At 35.5% G+C, this 18,280-nt stretch overlaps 1 protein-coding gene and 1 long non-coding RNA gene across 2 annotated transcripts in view; both read left to right on the top strand.

The window, feature by feature from the left end:
- Positions 1–3,987: 3,987 nt before the first annotated feature.
- Positions 3,988–18,280, top strand: part of RRP15 (ribosomal RNA processing 15 homolog) — a 36,561-nt gene continuing 22,268 nt past the window's right edge. Inside the window, exons 1-2 of the mRNA XM_079107832.1 lie at positions 3,988–4,656; positions 16,163–16,434. Coding sequence (XP_078963958.1) covers positions 4,512–4,656; positions 16,163–16,434 — 417 coding nt within the window. The 5' untranslated portion in view covers positions 3,988–4,511. The remainder of the gene's footprint in view (positions 4,657–16,162; positions 16,435–18,280) is intronic.
- Positions 8,541–13,205, top strand: LOC306642222. The gene is made up of 2 exons (XR_013758427.1): positions 8,541–10,248; positions 11,911–13,205. It is a non-coding gene; the product is annotated as an uncharacterized lncRNA (long non-coding RNA).

The following is an 18,280-nucleotide window of genomic DNA, read 5'->3' as shown; positions in this document are numbered from 1 at the left end:
GGAATGAACTGGGGTACTCTGCCATGAAGCTACATCCCTGCTTTTTTTTTTTTTTTTTTTTTTTTTAAATCTTGAGACTAAGTTGCAGATGCTGGCCTCAGACTTGTGATCCTCCTGCCCCAGCTTCCTGGGTAGCTGGGATTATAGGTGTGTTCTACCATGTTCAGCTTGTTACTCAATCTAGACCAGATGTGGATGTCCCATATATTTTTATGAAGTCATTTTAACTCCATTGTGTATCTTATATTCATTCACATTCTACGTACCTTTTAACTTGGGTTATTTTCTCAGATAAGTAGTTTTGGTTTTTATGTAATTAAATCAACTGATCAATATTTTTAAAATCATCACCATTGATTTTAGAGGTAGGAAATTGTTTTTATGATTCAGATAATACAGATATTCACTTATTTTATGTATTTTTCTTACACCTTGTTTCACATTTAGTTCTGAAATTCATTTTAGGATAAAATAGGAGATTTTAATTTCTTTGTTTCCCCAAGCTGTCAATTTTACTAAAATAATTTTTGCGTAATATACCCTTTTACTCATGTCTTTATGTATTTTAAAAGTTTGCAATTCTAGGATTCAGTTCATTTCCATTTTTTATCTCTTCATCTCAACTATTATAATTTTAGAATACATTCTAATATCTGAATGGGCAAACTTCCTCTTTTTGCGGGGGAGTACTAGGGATTGAACCCAGGGGTACTCAACAACTGAGTTACATCCCCAGCCCTTTTTTGTATTTTATTTAGAGACAGGGTCTCACTGAGTTGCTTAGGGTCTCACTAAGTTGCTGAGATTGGCTTTGAACTTACGATCTTCCTGCCTCAGCCTCCAGAGCCACTGGGATTACAGGAGTGTGACGCTGCATCAGGCTCCGTATTGTTTTTTTGATATTATTCTTTACTTACCTTGGAACTCTTTTATCAAGACCTTGCTCTCTACTCCTTACTTCTCAAAAATTCCAACAGAATTTTGGTTGGAATACATGAACATCTTTAGATTATTTGGTCTGTCCTTCAGGAATATGGTACACCAGTTAATTTTTAAAAAGCATTCATTTTGTTTTCATCTCTTGTTTTAGTGCCAAATCAACTAAATGCTTAGGATTCCCTTTTCTCTAAGGCCACAGTAGAGTTTAACATCAGCAACAATCTTATCTTTTGGGGAAATTCACTTCACTAGTGTTTGGGAATTTAGCATGGTTCAGCTCCTTACTCTATTCTGGTCCCTCTTGTTCCTTCTCAAATGCGAACTCTGGTATTCCCTGTGGTCCTGAGATATCTGCTTTTTCTTTACTCTTCTTCCTCTCTGTGTAGAGAACTCTAAGAACTGTCATGTCACTGGAATCTATTTTCAGAGCCCCTATCAAACCAGCCTTGCATTCAGACCTTCCCAAAAGAGCATCCCCCGCTCTGGGAACACGGTGCAGTTATGTCTCCCTCTGATGCTTTCCATGTCCATTAGCTTAGACTTTCTCAATGCATTCACACAGTCAAACTGCAGCAAACAGTGCACTCAGAAGAAACATTTTATCAGTTATTCTTCTATAAATATTGAGATTTTAACAGGGAACTCATCTTAATCACCATCACGCTTCAATAAATAAGTCATTCCATGAGGAACTTTCTAACAGTGCTGTTGACAGGCAAGGAGGGTTGGGTGCTGACAATATTTTCAACACAACACCTATGCTAGCTTTGCATCAGTCGAGGCCAATCAGGAGACAAAAACCTGCTTAGTATTTTGAATGGGCAAGTTTCAAACAAAAGATTATTCGCTTTAATGTAGTAACAATGTATTGGTTGGTAAGGAAAGTAAACTATAAATAGAATAATAGAGACATAAGAAACAGCAATTACCCCCAGGACAAAAGTTAATGCTAAAGGAAGAAGCCCATCTTTGCACCCACAGTTGAGATTCAGATCTTGTGGTTCACAAGATGGCAGAGGAATGACTGTTGTGAGGCCCTGTTAAAAGTAGCTGAAAATCCTCCCTCCAGAACTTTCTGGAAATCAGTGTTCTTTAAGGTGCTGGGGAAAGTTATGGATATGCAGGTGTCCTCTTAGCAGCATTTTGCAATGGAACTATATAAGGAGGATGCTGGGGAAAGTTACTAGCTCCTGGGTACTGCTGACCACTGGGCATTGCAGGAGACATGCTGGAGAAGTCATCTGAGCTACTGGAATCTCCTGCTGGAGAGAAGCCTGTAGAATGGCACACTGGAACCAGTGAAGGTCTTTTTTTTTCTTACAATATCACTCTAGTGCCCTCTACTGACAAAGATTAACATTTGGCTGGTAGGTAGAGAAAAAGTATTTAAAGAGCCCAGCTATATTTTCACAGAGCAGCCAAAAAGGGTGAATTTGGAGTTGAGAGGCAATAAGCTGATAACTAGCAGAGGGTTTCATCATAAAATTCTCATACAAGCATATAACTGACTTCAGTAATTTTCATCACATAGTACACACTCTATTTGAATCTTGTCAATTACCTCGGATCATTGTAAGGGCAGAGATGTGTTTTCTAATGAATGAATACAAGCACTTACAAGAAATTTTCATTGCCTATTTTTTATTACATACTTTCTACAACATTCTGAGTAGGAAGTTTAGGTTAATGGCTGAGCAGACTTGGGAGCAGAGGGCTTAGATTTAAATATGATTGTGTTGCTTGCTGGCTGTGTGTCCTTGAACAGTCATGTACCTGAGGCTCAGTTTCTTCATCTATAAAATGGAAACAATAATAGTACCTAGCTCACTGGCTTACTGTGATTATTAAATTAATAAGGTACCTCCCACTTAATAGCAGTAATCTATATCTTAAAATCAGATTTCTGGGTTAAAAACCTGGAGCCTATTTTATATTATTTTAAAAAGGAAAACTTTGAATATGTAATAAATCAACATCACTCACCACAATCTCCTAAACAGCAACTAAACACAGCAAAATACTTATAAACTACTTTATTGAGATGTAAAATCACTTCCTGATGGCAAATATTAGCATCTTAATACAGGAACTCCATGTTTCATATTCAGGAACATCTTTTTCATCATACCATTGAAATTTTTTTTTGTCTTTCACTGTCTACAATTTTATCCAGTGCTTTCCCAACTGTGTTTGGAACTCAGTGTATGACACTAGGCAAAAACAAGAGCTAAATATGAAAGACTGCAGGAAGTAGGTTCAGTATCAGGAGGCAGTGCTAAGGAAAGCATCACACTAAGCAGGATGGCAGGGCTTTTCAGCATGAGCAATATCCTCTAAGACACAACTTCTGTTGACAGTAATTGCACTTTTCAGATTTATGTTAGAATCTGATCTCCTACCAACTGTATTTGGAATGCCATTTTCCACTACATTGTTTTGTTTTTAAAATGTTGAGTTTTTAGGATGTAGATATATATTTCCTACATATAGACATCAATCAAAATGTCAAAATGAAGATTCATACTTCCTTTGTCCCCTTCCCCCCTCCCTTCCCTCACAGAAATTTTTAATATTAAGAACCAAGAATCTCTCTATTTGAAAAACACTAAGCTTAGGGAAAGACATTAGAACATGTTTGGCCTATGAGACAAATATAAAGGTTTGCTTTATTTTTTATCTGACTGATTTCATTAACTCTGCATTTTGACATTTATGGTCTATATTTTGAACTATTACTACAGAACTCGTCCCATGGCTAGCCCTGGGGGTACAACATTGAGTTAGATATGGTTCCTATCTGCAAGGAGTCAACATTTTTGCTGGGGCAGGGGGACATAGGTGTAGTCGTGGTTGCTGCTTCGATGCAGGCAGGGCTGAGAGCCGGGGAAGCAGAAGGCAGAGAAAACTGGCTGGAGAGGAGGCTGTGCACGGAGGTGCGCGCGCGTGCGGGCGCAGCTAGCCTGCCCTGTCGGTGGGAGAGGGGTGCAGCTGGGTCCCCGAACACCTGGTAGCCCGGGCAAGTGAGGGACTATTCAGTTTGCAATTGGAAGCCACTTGAAAGGTTAATGTGAAGACTATCTGATAACGTTTCTCGCATGTAGTGTTGAGAATCTGGTGGCTGGGGGTGGGGTGGGGTGGGGTGTAAAGAATTATATCTGATTACCGACACCCGAAAGTATTTTCCGCACTTCCTAGCTACAAGAGCGTTCAGTGGACACACAGGGACGGTTGGGGAGCATCCCACATTTACATTCAACAAGGCAGTAGGGAAGGGAAGCGGCCAGGGGAAGGAAATGAAAGGGGACGGGATTGAGCTGTAGCCGTGGACCAGGTCCGGGGCAGGCTGCCAGAGGAGTCGGCTGAGACCGTACCTTCATTGATTTTTGTTCTGGAACCGACTTCACGTTAAGTTCGGGGGATTCAGACGTCCCTCCATCTACATTCTGAGATCCAACCTTGGAATTTTGTGCAAAATCATCGCTCCCAGAACTTTGTGTTACCGGAACTAGGTGCGGAAGTTCCTTTTGTTGCCACCCGACGCAACTCTCAAGTCACGCTTCCGGCGAGGGAAAATGGCCGCGACCGTTCAAAACTCACGTGTGAGTGCGGGGAAGAAGCTGAAAAATTCCCTGAAGAAAAAGAAGAAGATGAAAATGGTGGCCAGGGCTGTGACATCGAAGCTGGAAGATGAGGTCAGAGACGCTTCTGATAGTGGAGGTAATGTATTAAGGCTGAGCTTCAGCGTCAGAGAGAAAAGCTTAGGCTTAGTTCACGGGAAGCGGGGGATGTCAGTGCGTTTGCTGCAAGCCGCTCGCGTTTTACCACGGCGTGGCGTGGATTGGGAAAGTTTGGCCCAGTGAGAAGGCTTGGGGAAGGGTTCGGAGAAGTCTCACTGTGATCTGTAATTTTGAGTTTCCATATTGTTTACTAAATTTTTCGAGTAGCACTGATATGAAAGCTGGTGAAACTGCTGCAGTTACCGATAAATTTAACAAAGGGTTAATGAAGGGAGATAGTTGAAGTTACGGGGGTGGAATAGATTTCAGGAAGCGAGAAGTAAGAGGAAGAAGGAGGTATTTTTGAGTATTGTGCACTAAGTGAATGCTATTGTTTGAGAGTTAAGGACTGTTTAAATAGAGAATGAAAGAAGAGTATGTGGTACAGGTGGGTTAAATAAAAGGAGCATTTCATATAGCAATCTCCCAGAGACGCTAAATAATGAAAAGAAGGTAGAATTTACTTTGAGACCTTCAACCATTATGTGCCCTTGTAGCTTCTCTTTACTTACCTGTCATTCTGGGCACCATCTTAGTTTACAAGGGATCGCGCACTGCCCCGACTTTCCTCTAAACAGTTACTGTTTGTACTAGATGACAAAACTAACAGCTGCTTTTAAGTAATGTGTGTCTGATAATGTCATTGATTTGCTTAAGATGACCTAAGTGGAAACTCCTCTTCTCAGTGCATTATTATGATACTAATTAGGTTCTCAGGTTCTCTTGTTATTAGTTTATAGATCAGTTACCATGAGTTAAAGAAGGTATCCTGCTATTGTAGAAACCTAATTATCCAATTCAATGCAATGAGCAATCGTGGTATGCTATGTATTTCTCTAGGTGTTGAGAATAAATTCCTGTCATAGAATTGCAGTTTCAGGAAAGACAGCTATTAAACACAGGGTTGTAATGCAGTGTATTATTAATTGGTTTAACAATATATTATTATTTATTTAATAAGTATTATTAGAAGGTAGTTATCAAGGTCATGGTTCAATTCAGAAATGTTAAGGACAGAGACAGAGAAATCCATATTCTGTAAAACCCAATCTAGACTTCGGTTTCTTCTATTATGCCATTTATTCGTAGCATGTATATTATCTTTTAACATTTATCTGTTCTTGTAGATGTACATTCCCTAAATGATGATATGTGTTTAGTTTATCTTTATTTTCAAGGGGTCTTCCTTGCACATTTTGGTTTTTATAAATCTTTGTGTTGAATAAATGCATAAGTGGTATTTCATCTAGGCCTTATGAGGATAAATCTTTTTCTAGGTAGGCCTGGACAATTATAACAGGAAAATGTTCTCACATATAGGGAGAAGCCCATACATAGGCATTGCCATGCAGCCTGTTTTGTTTCTGTTTTTGGTTTTTCCCATTCTGGTACTAGGATCAAAACTAGGGGCACTTTACCACTAAGGTACATCTCTAGCCCTTTTTATTTTTTATTTTGAGACAGAGTCTTGCTATATTGTCAAATTTGTGATTTTTTTCTTCCTCAGCCTCCTGAGCTGGCATCACAGGCATGTGCCACCACACCTGACTGGCATACATTCTCTTAAAATCCATTGTCCTTTCTTGGACAGTGAATCATTTGTTGTGGCTCTAGCTCTTTGAAGAAGTGACTAGAGGTGAAACTGGGAACAGAGGTTAAAGTGAGATTGTAAAGGACCTTGTGTGATATATGGAGGATTAGGAGATTATATGGAGGTTATGGAGATTAGATTTTTAACTGACAGGGAGCTATTGAGAACTCTTAAGCAAAAGAGTGATAGACATTTATAAATATTACTGCTGGCTGTATGATGACTGCTATAGAGTGCCTGAATAGTCAGGCAATTGTACAACTCCATGTTGGGACCTGCCCTAGGACAGGATAGTGACGACAGAAGGCCCCACTTGAAATGTTTCACAGAATTCACAGAATCCAATTTTCTAACAACCAACTTCAACATAAAACACCATAAATTTTGAGTATACTGTAAACTGTTAGAGAATTAGATAATAATTTTTCTGAGCTGCACTTTGTTAGGTACTATTCTAACATATGTCATTTCAGTTAATTTCAACAGTAACCCTATGAGGTAGATAACTAATTACCTCATTTTATAATATAAGAAACTGAGGCACAGAGAGGGTTGTATCTTGATCACTTAATACATGAGTTGACGGGTTGATAAATGATAAAACCATTATTGAAGTTTGTCTCTAGTTTCTGCACTCTTGACCACTATTCTGATGTGATTGAAGAAACAGGAATATAAAAATGATCAAAAAAAAGCTGTTTGAAAAGTGAAAGGATTGGGTCATAGAATCTGAGGAAAGAAAAGATTGGGAGCAAGGTGTTGTTGATAATGGTAAAAGTTTTTTTTTCCCACTCAAGAATGTTCCATCACTAAGGATATTTTTTCGGTCAGATTTCCATAGCATTCCTTGCAATGTTTATAACTATAGTCTCCCTGAGTCCACCCATCTATTATCCATCATTCTCTCCCTCCCCTAAAATCCATATGTTTTTAGAAACCAATTCCCATGTTTGCTAAGTTGTATGAGAGATACCTATGTTTGTACTACCTCCTAGGGTGACTTCAGGCTAATTGTTTACTCTTATAGGTTGAACATCCCTATTTGGAGAATCTGAAATGTGAAATGTCCCAAAATCTGAAATGGTTTGATTGTTGATGTGGTCCCACAAGTGGGCATTTCCATAACTGATCTCTTGTGACTAAAGATAGTGTATATAGTTATACTTAGGTTATGTGTTTAAGGAGTGTATGAAACATAAATGAATTTCTTGTTTAGATTTGCGTCCCATTCCCAAGATATTTCATTATGCATATGCAAATATTCCAAAATCCAAAAAATTCAAAAGTCTGAAACGCTTCTGGTCCCAACCATTTTGGATAAGGGATACTCAATCTGTGTCTGCCTCAGTTCCTTTATCTGTAAATGAGGGGGATTAAGATGTCTACCTTAAGGATTGTTGTGAAGTAAATGAATTCATATATGTAATACATTCAATATTTGGCACATGGCATTTACTCTTAAATATTAGCATTAATGAATTTCCCTTCCGATCCAACAAAACTGTGAGTTTCATCTCTTTGTTGCCCGATATGCTTTCCAGCCTATGATAACTGGTGTTTATAAACTGGAGCTTTCTCCAAAAAAGTGGTTTGAATTTCTTTTATTAACCGTATAAGGAAGTGGATGCATTTCTATTTTACAGAAGACATTCATGGCTGCAAGATGTTATCTCTAATTCCTCTCTTACTCCATAATCATTTGATCTTACCTTGGAGGTAATATTCTGGATTAATGTCAATTATTTTGACAACTATTAATTGTGTCTGCTTAGTGGTTCCATAAACATATTTGCAGAACTGAATTCATAATTTCCCTTCCCTAGGATACTTCTGTTTTTGAGAATAACATCACTGTCTACTCCCTGCCCAAGCTGGAAACAAGTATCATCCCTTACTCTTTCCTTTGTTTCCACATTAATTCATCTTTTTCTTCTCCTGCCAACACCTTAATTCTTGACTGTATTAACTTTTGTTTATGTTAGTACTGAGGGGCAATATCTGTGTACCTTCTCTATAGCTGCACAATATGTCCTTTGGTCATTGTTTCTTAAACTACCAATGTTGAAGAACCATTTTTGTTTTTGTTTTTTAATTTCCAGTCTGTCATGGATAAATACCTTTAAAAATAAATAAAATGACCAAGAAACATGACCATGTTTGGATATTATGATAATGTCAAAATATTTAGTCTTTGTGAATTTATAGTCACTTTTGTGACTATAAAATACTTTGTGAATTTATAGTCACTTTTCACTACTTTGTAATGGTCTATCAAGTCATAGTGCACACTGCATTAATGAATACTGAACATTGCTTTTTGGAAAAATGAAAGGTAATAAAAGATAAATTCTTTCTGAATAAAGCTTATCTAACACATGTATTTTTTGTGTGTAAGGTGTACCATAGTCGTCTTGTGTTTAAGGACACCAGAAAGCATAATTAGGGGCATCTTAGATAGTGAGGTCACTAAGAAAATGCCCAGAAACGTGAAAAACATGACACCAAATAGTCTGGAAAGGACATCTGTTCACAGTTTGAAAGCTGAAAGAAGAAGACAGAATGTTGCTTTGACTGAGTGTGTGAATATAGGGAGACTAAAAATTTTCACCACTCTGAGCATGTTTGTAGATGACTGTGAAAGCCCCATAAGTATTGATTTTGAGTTTACAAATAAATTTTACCAAGTGGGTACATTTGCAAATAGAAAATCCACGTATAACAATTGGCTGTATCTTGTTATGAACTGCCAGTAGCTTGCATAACCAACCTATGTTGTCTCATCACTGCTTACTTCTCAGAGCTTGTGTTTTATCATTTCCTAGATGATACTGCATTCTGAGTTCATGGTTTCTTGACCAGTGTGATCCCTCGCCTTCCTAGTATACTGTGCTATTAGCATGCTTTTTTAGCTTCACTTTGTCTTGGTTTCTTCTGTACTCTTTAGGTTTCAATATAGTTCTGTACTTCCAGTTTCCCTTTCAGAATTTAGACTCTCTGTGATAGAGATAAATAATAATAAAGGGCCCTTTAATAAATTTAGGGATGTAGGTCTGTTGGTTAATGGTGTATATTCTTCTTTGGTTTAACTCAATTTGCTGTTTAATGCAAGAAATTCCTATTTTCTTTTTGTGAAATCATGTCTCTGGAAAGGTGCACCTTAGAAATGGTTTGTCAAGTTCAGATAGTTGTATACTTTGGTAGAACTGAGTTATCCAAAAGTTTTCAGATGGTGGTACTGAAAAACTAAAGTCTGAGACCTCAGACACACATGAGAAATCAGTATGCAAATTATAGGCATATTATTAAAGAGTGTGACTCATTTTATTAGAAAACTGAATCAGTTTGAATTTTAACTGGGGTACTCCCAGTTAAAATGATGATCCCAACATCAGTAGGGATGTGCCTTATATTTACATTTGAAGCGACTTCCTATAACAAGATGCTGCCTGTATTTCATAGAAAATATCAATCCAACCCATGTGTTTTGAACTTTATTTTTTACTCTTTCATTTTAATTTCTTTTAACACATTTCATAAGAAAGTTTTAAAATTGTACTTACATGAGTGTAAATTTTTAAAAATATTATGTGTTGCAGAAAATTCTGAAGTTCAGTGAGGACACCTTTTGGTGGAAGCTTTATTTCAGTTTGGCAGAAAACCTCCATGCATGGTATAGAATTCTATAGCCATTTAATCATGTGCAGATCAAAAGCTTATCAATGTCATTTTATTTTACACTCATAAATCATTTTATCAGTGAGATCAAAATTAACTGAAGTTGTATATAACATAAACTTGAGTGATAGCAAAATGATTTAGGTTGAATTTTTGGTATGATACTTTTTCTTCAGTTTTGAAGTTTGATCATGTTAAAATTGCAGGCAGTCATGAAGCAGAGATGCGTGGAAAGGAATATGCTACAGTCAGCATCTTAAGTAAAATGTGTCAGAAAGCATAAAGGGTAGGATGATACTCTTATCAGAGTTATCCCTGAACTGTGCAGATTCATTGAATGAATATCCTGTTGAAGTTTAGATACAGTGTATACAAGACTCTTAAGTTTGTAATTAAAAAAAAAAAAAACAAACTGACATTCTTTTAGTCATTAAATCACTTCAGATTAAATAAAAAAACAAAAACAGTGACTGATGATATCAAGTATTATAAAGGGGAGGATGGGAGTCTCTACACCCTGAGTTAGCCTTGAACTACTCATATTTATTGAACTGATACATTGTAGGTTTTGATTCAGTGCTAACTAGATTTCTTAAACTTCTGATACTGGGGGGGAAAGCTTCCATAATCAGTAAATCAACCTAGGTAAAGAGTGTTGATTGCTAACTAGTGCCAGGATCTGATTGACCCCACGTGACAGTAGAAGAGTGAGGCAGATGGTAATTTTAGGTTTTCTGGACAGTAAAAAAAACCTGAATTGTTATAGTCACATGTGAAAAGTGGCTATCTACTTCTAACATAGTACTTGATAACAGTCTAGTGTAGAATGCCCTAGGAGATATGCCTTCATTTTTGATGAACTACAAGCTGTATTTAAGATATAATAACCTAGCAGTTAAATGTGCTTTTCATCAAACTGTAGCTTATAGCCTCCTTCCTCTTTTAAGTTACTTAAAATAGCAAAAGAACATGCCTAAGAAATGAAATATATCATACCCCTACTTGAGTGGTTTAGCAATTTATAGGACACACTCAGGAAACAGATGACTTCTAGGCTTTATCTGCTTTGGCTTCTGCAGATAGTTCATGTAATTTTATCAGACAGTGCTGTCCCATGCTAGCACTTACATTTTGTTTTTGGTTATTTTTATGGAAACTTGGGGTGACTTTATTTTCAAAAGTAATTGTGTTTTACAAAGTTTGAAAACATCAGTTTTTAATATTGTAAGCTTAATAATAATTGGCAGGAAAGACGTTGTGGCATGGGCAGAAGGAATGATTTACAACAGAATAGGGAGCAGTAGTTATACTCAGCTTTTAATAACTAGGGGTGTGTTGTATAATTATGAAAAATAACGATGAGAATAGGGAATGGAATGGAGTCTTCTGGTTAACTTAGGCTTAGTTAGAAATTCCCTTTTAATTCAAGCTTTTTTAAACTATGTTTAAAAACAATGAGTGTCAGATGCCTTTGTTCAGTACACATTATTTGGAATTGAATCTTTCATTCAAAGCCTTGTAGTGTCTCAGAAATCTGATGGCCCCAGCACTTTACCCCATTAGCTTTGTGACTTAGGCATGTTTTTTAAACTGTTCATCTATATAAATAGAATAATAAAAGCAACTCATAGAAGTGTTGTGAAATGATAATGCATAAAAATGCTAGCTGTAAACATGTTATATAGTTTGTGCTATCACTATTTTACAGTACTTTAAAAAGTTGTGAGACAGATGTTGGCCGCTTGTGGTATAGAGTAAAAGGTAGCCTACATGTGCGATTATAGAGACTATAACCAAAACCTTAAGCAGAATTCATAATTAATTTTCTCTCAGTTTTCAACATTCTTTTTTAAGCCTTTTCCATCCACTCATTGTTCTCTCCCCTGGGTTCTCCTTATTTTTGTCCTCTGATCATTTATTATCATTTAGCAGGTATTTATTCAGTTACCAGGTTTGGACTAAGTACTTTTTACATGTATCTCATTTATCACCCCAATAAGCCAGTAAGGTGGGTGTAATTTTTATTTCTATTTTAGTAATAAAGAAACTAAGACCCTGAGGGTTTAGATAATGTTTTCAAGGTTATTCTGTTAGAAAAGAATGGCATCAGGACATGATGCTAATTCTAATTCTGTGATATGAGTTTAACCCTTATGCCATAACTGTCTAGTCATGAAAAGCTTCTTATTCAATAATTCACATATATTGCAGAGATTCCAGATACTAGAAGTATTCTTTCCTTTTTCCTATACAGCCATCTAAAAAATTTCAAAGTAAATTCATATGTGTGTTTGTGTATGCTGTGTAATTCATATATAAATGTGGATTATGAGCCAGACCTTTTTTTAAAGAACTTCATATTAGCTCATTTAATTAGCGCGCGCGCGCGCTCTCTCTCTCTCTCTCTCTCTCTCTCTCTCTTTTTTTCACACACACACACACAGACACCTGCTTTATATTCTTTATATTCTTATTTTTTGACAGATGCAATACTAAGGCAGAGAACTTAATGTGAAAAGTTACTTACCTTTGTGTCTGGAGTTGAGATTGAACCCAAGCAGCCTGACTTCTGTGTCTTTAACTATTTATGGGCTCATCTCAATCAAATTTTTATGAGAAATTTAGTTGATTTTGGGTAAATTCCAAAGATATGAAGTAAGTTAAATTTATTCAGTAGGCTTACCCCAGATGGTATTTGCATTTTAGAAGAAAAACCTTCTTACTCTAAAGGAGAAATGTTAAAAGTAAGGACCTAAAGGAAGTGTTGGAGAAAAAGCCACAAGCAGTTTGTCCTTTTATTGGAAGCACATACCTGAAGCATGAAACTTTTATACTGCTTGGTTTTAATTTTGAAATTAATACGTATTTTATTTCTGGAAAATACAAAGTCTGAGATTTTTGTCATTTTATGAGTGTTTTATCTTCCATAACCTCCCTGTGCTTTTGGATATGCTGATTTCTCCTGCCTGGAATGCCGGAAGTAATATGTTACTATAATAATTTTTCATGTAGAACATTAATTCTAAGCTCAGCAATTAGAACCACTGAGCCCCCTTCCCCTGATTAGTCAGCCTAGATTATAGAATCCTAATTTTATTCCTACCCTCTATTGTCATCCAGATTTCTTACTTTGCCCTTTAAGAAAGAACTTGATCATCATCCTTGTCAAACTCCGAGTCATTTCCCCAAACCCTTCACCCTTTCTTCATCCTTTTTTTTTTTTTTTTTTTTTTTTTTAAAGAACACAAATTTCCTGGGGAGAGAAATCTAGATTTAGATTTTTCATTTATTTTTCCTTCATTCATGGGTAAATGTTGGGGGACTATGAATCCTTTTAAAACTTTATCCCCCTTCTAAAGGCTAAGGAAAATGGCTCACTTTTCTGCCAGCAGCTAACCATTTCTGGAACCAGAACAGATGGCAAATTTGAAAAGGAACTGAAGGTTTGGAGGAAAGGCAGCAGAAGTTGAGAAATGCCTTATGTCTAACTCAGCACTTCAGATACATAACACTGCTCTATCCAGTATGGTAGCCACTAGCCAGCCATATGTGGCTACTTAAATATAAGGTCATTAAAATTATCAAAATAGATAATTCAGTTCCTTTATTATACAAGATATATTTGAAGTACTCAATAGCCTCTTGTGGTTGGTGGCTCCAAGGTAGCTCTGATGTAGATAGAATATTGCCATGTTTGGAATCTTTTGTCATTACTTCCTGTAAATATCCTCTCTAGCCCTTATTTAATTTCCAGACTTTTAAAATAGAATGCAGAAATAATGTTTTGGAAAACACAGGACTTCAGAGGAATTTTTCACTTGTTTGGTGATTTTTATCTGTGCCTCTAGATGCCTGGATAAAATTGCTGATAAAGATTGGTTAGTGGAAAGTTAGAAGAATTTCATCTTAGTAGAATACAGTAAAATTTTAAGAAACTGTTTTACTTTCTGATTCACATAATGATAATTTTTGGTATCCTAGAAGTAAATTCTGGTTTTAGTATACTGGGAGACCAAATTAGGCCTTTATCATTTATTTATACATAATCATTTCCATTGACAGTAAATGCCTGACTAAAAGGCCTCTGAGCTAGAACTTTAAAAAAAAAATAAAAAAAATAAAAACAAAGAAACTAAACAATAAAATAAAAAACCATGACTTTCGCAAATTCTTAAATAATTTATTTTAATTGGTAGGATGAGTACAGATTATATACAATGGTGTTGTAAAAACTTTTTGTGGATTTATTGTGTCTCCATAATATGCATGTTGTGGTTATGCTGGGTGAGAAATTCACCAAAAAATTAGACAGGGTTTCAGAGTGGTGAATTGGAGTGGCTTACATAATTTAAGCATTTTGGCTGCCTTTTAGTGCCCTTGAAAAATGTGAAGTTTGCTCCAGTTTGTATGGAAGTACATTGGGATGGAACACTAGATGTCAGTGTTGTAGTTTTGACATTTTACCAGGAGTTGGTAAAGATTTTTCTGCTTTTGATCATTTAGATAGTTTTCATTGACATAAACTTTTAAATCATTGTGCTTCTTTACAGTTTGATACATGCTTACTAGGGAAAGCACTTTTTCAAAGAATGCTTTTGTTATTTGCATCTGTTTGGTGCTGCTGAGGACTAAAGCTTATATAATATTAACATTTATTTTTTCAACTAGCTATATTCTCTGAACTTTGTTTCACAATGGTCTGGTCCTAGGAGATGTTTCCTGGGAAAAAGTTGTGTGGTCCTAGAATCTGGCATATAATACATGATCATATTTTAATTGGATTGGTTAAAGTGCTGCCAGCTTCTATTTGGAAACGTTCATTTATATATATATATATATATATATATATTTATATACATATAAATACATATATTCTTTCAGTTTTACCTTAATTTTTATCTTAATGTATAGGAGTCCCTATTTAAAAGATTATCAATGTTGTTAATTCCTAATATTGTTATTTGTTAGAGATGTTTTGATAAGAAGAGTTTTAGGTAATGGCATTTTTTGTACTAATCTTTGAGATTCAACTAGTTTGGAGTCAACCATAGAAAGCACATTTGTTACCCAAAGACATAACTACTAAGTGACAACTGTCTGTGAATCATTAAGTTTTCTTGTTTAACTTTTCAACTGCCTTCATTAGCTCTTCTGCTTATTAAGAAGTATTCCAAGTTACTAAGTTGTTGTTTGATTTTTCTCCTTTGAAGTCTTTCCTATGTTTCATAGGTTTCTGAAGAATAAAACAAGCTCTCCAGAGTGCCTTGGACCATACAGTTGCACACACACTGTGTTGACTGCTTGTGCTGCCTTTGTTAAAGTACATTTCATTTTAGAAGTGGAGAAAGCCTGCTAAGTTTAAAGTACCCACAGCTGCTGAGCAAGTTGATTTTTCTGTGTTATTGTTTTTGCCAATCCCCTGTCCCTAGCCATTTGAATCTTAAATGATGAACTAATTTGCTGGTAACCTATATATACTGGATTGAGTGGTTCAATATGATGAAATTAACAGTACACTTACAACTTTGTATTTTTAACTCAGAACTTGCTATTTTCATTTAGTCACTAAGTGCAATTGAATTTTTGGTATCTTGGCCACATCATTAGACAATTTTTTTTCAAAAGTGTTAAAAACAAATTTGTAGTGTTATATCCAAATTCTTTAAAGCGGTATGAATCTGGATTTTAGTATTTATCTACATACAGATTCAGAATTTTAAATATCTGGGCCAAGTCCCTTAGAGAAGTTACCTTAACACTGTACCAGTTTTATTAATATATTAAAATTTGTGTTGTTATTTATTTTTAACATAGTCTTTTATTCTCTTGAAGGAGTTTGGTGGCACTGCTAGGTTTCATGTACTTGAGTACATCCTACTCTGGCATAATAGTGAAGTGGCAGAGGCTGTTGGCTGTTTGATTTGTTTCTGCTACCTCAGTCCTGGGGTCCTGAAGCCCTGTGACTTCACTGTCAGTGTTACTGGGCTGGTGTTTGGGATGGATAGGAGTGGGATAGATGTTCCTGCTATTCCCTACAATTACTGCAGCTTTGGCACTTGAAACTAAGTCCCTTATTATAAGAGTAGAGGCATATGAAACTTCATGAAGGGCCCCAGGAGTCTGGTCATGATCTTGGCAACCTCTGCTTATGTTACTAAAGTTTAATATTTTTTACTCTTAGGTTCTGTAGGAAGCTATGAATCAGAAGAGAATCATATGTCTGATGATGAAGCAGTAGAAGCTGACAATGAGGATGAGGTTGAACCCTGTGACAAAGAACATGAAAATGCTGTAGAATCAAGTGCTGGGAATAATATGGGCTGGGCAGATGCCATGGCTAAAATCCTAAACAAAAAAACTCCTAAAAGTAGATGTACCATTCTCATCAAAAACAAAGAGCTGGAAAAGGAAAAAGAGAAGTTAAAGCAAGAAAGACTAGAGAAAAGAAAACAGGTGTGTCTTACCAGTTGTCTTCTAAATATTTGTCTAATCTAGTTCTTATCTGTTCCATATTGTTCTTTGCAGTATTTATTCAATTAATATTTGAATTTTTAACTTGTTTTTTTATGTGGGGATGGATAACCAAGGTTATTTTCAGAAACTTAGTCTTAATTACTACATTGAGCATGTTCACTTTTTAATCTAAGCATAGAAATGTAAACTTTGAGAAAATTTATCATTTTGAAAGTAGGCATTTATATATTCAGTGACTCCTTAGTCTAAATATTTTATTCATTTTAGTCATCCATATGCTAATGTCATTAGATTCTGAACTAATAGTATTTTATAATGTGAATGTCTGAAAATGTCACAGTCTAGTTGGTTGCATTCTGAAAAGTGAATATTTCACTGACAGATAAACAACTTTATTATGCTTTGGTTTAACCACTGATGATAGAAGTTATACTAAAGTAATTAATTAAAGACCAAAAGTTAGATATAAGTTTGCTATTCTGTATTAAAAAAAAACAAACTATGATAAGGTTTTTATATCCCTCATACTTGATGAAGTATCCATGTATAAAATATATAATTACTAAAGTATTATTTTCTAGTGAAATAAAAATAATTTTGTATAATCATATTGGCAATGTAGAAATACTGACTTCCAAGAAAACTTTCTAGATAGAAATGAAGGAAAAACAGATTTGAATTGGTGTATATGTCCTTTTATGTTTGACTTCCCCTTACCTTGTTTCAAGATGAATAAATGTTTTCTTTGTTGCTGGTTGCTCTGTGTGAAAGGCTGTATAGAAGTGGAACTTTTCAAGCATTGCTCTTAGAAACAACGCACAATGTGGGTTCTTTTATTAATTCAATAGTCTCACTATAATTGAGCATACATTTTGTCTCTAAATTTTATGGTAGCTCAGATAGCTTTTTAACTAAAAATTTGAATATTTTATTTTCTGGCAAAAGCTAGAAGAGGAGGCTTTAATGACCTCAAAATCTTTAATGATCTGTAGTCTCAAAGTTCCATTGAGGCTGAGAACAGAAATTGAAGCTGAGAAGAATGAATTTTTAACTGTACTCTAGGTCATAGCTTTGAGTGCCTAGGTATGGTACTGTCCACAACACAGTGCATGGATGAATACTTTTTGACACCAGAAACAGCATAGCATCTACAGTGTTCTTTGAAAAGCATTTTTATAGTGGAGTCTATGTAAATTACCGTTAAGATTTTTTTGGGTATTATCTGTAGTGAGTTTAATGACTTTTAGATGTGTTATTTGACATTGAGAAGAATATTTCTTTAGAAAAGAACTATGCTAATCTTTATAGTGAGAGCAGGAATTTGGTTTACTGTTAGACATTTTCTTTGGTATAAAATGAGAGATAAAGTGAGAAAAGGAAGAAATAAAAGGGAATTATTTTTTCTCCTTTGTTACCGATACAGATGCTTTTGATGCTTACTAGCTTCCAGGGCATTAGTTATTATCAGTGCATTTGATCTTTGGTTAAATGGACTGACGAAGAGACCTGAATTAACAGTTTAGATACCTGGGACTAGGATACTACCGAAAGACCATTTTGAACTAGGTTATCTTTTCTGTGGGTTTTTCTTATTTCTCAGCCCCTCTCCTATTTTTGCGTGCTAGCAGAGAATCAAATTGCCATAGTTTGTGAGCGATGTGCCATATCTGGCATAATATTGATCAAATGTGCTGCTGCAAGAGGAAAAACAGATTTAAAGTATTTTGTACAAAGAAAAATAGTCACTAAATGAATATCTAACTAAATAAAAAGCTAAAACACATTCTTTCGATTGTCAAAGAATTCACTTTCTGAAAATAAAGAG

The sequence above is a fragment of the Sciurus vulgaris genome (genome assembly GCF_902686455.1).
Source record: "Sciurus vulgaris genome assembly, chromosome: 12".
Classification (NCBI taxonomy): domain Eukaryota; kingdom Metazoa; phylum Chordata; class Mammalia; order Rodentia; family Sciuridae; genus Sciurus; species Sciurus vulgaris.
The sequence above is the reverse complement of the archived record's forward strand: the minus strand, read 5'-3'. Positions and strand labels throughout refer to the sequence as shown.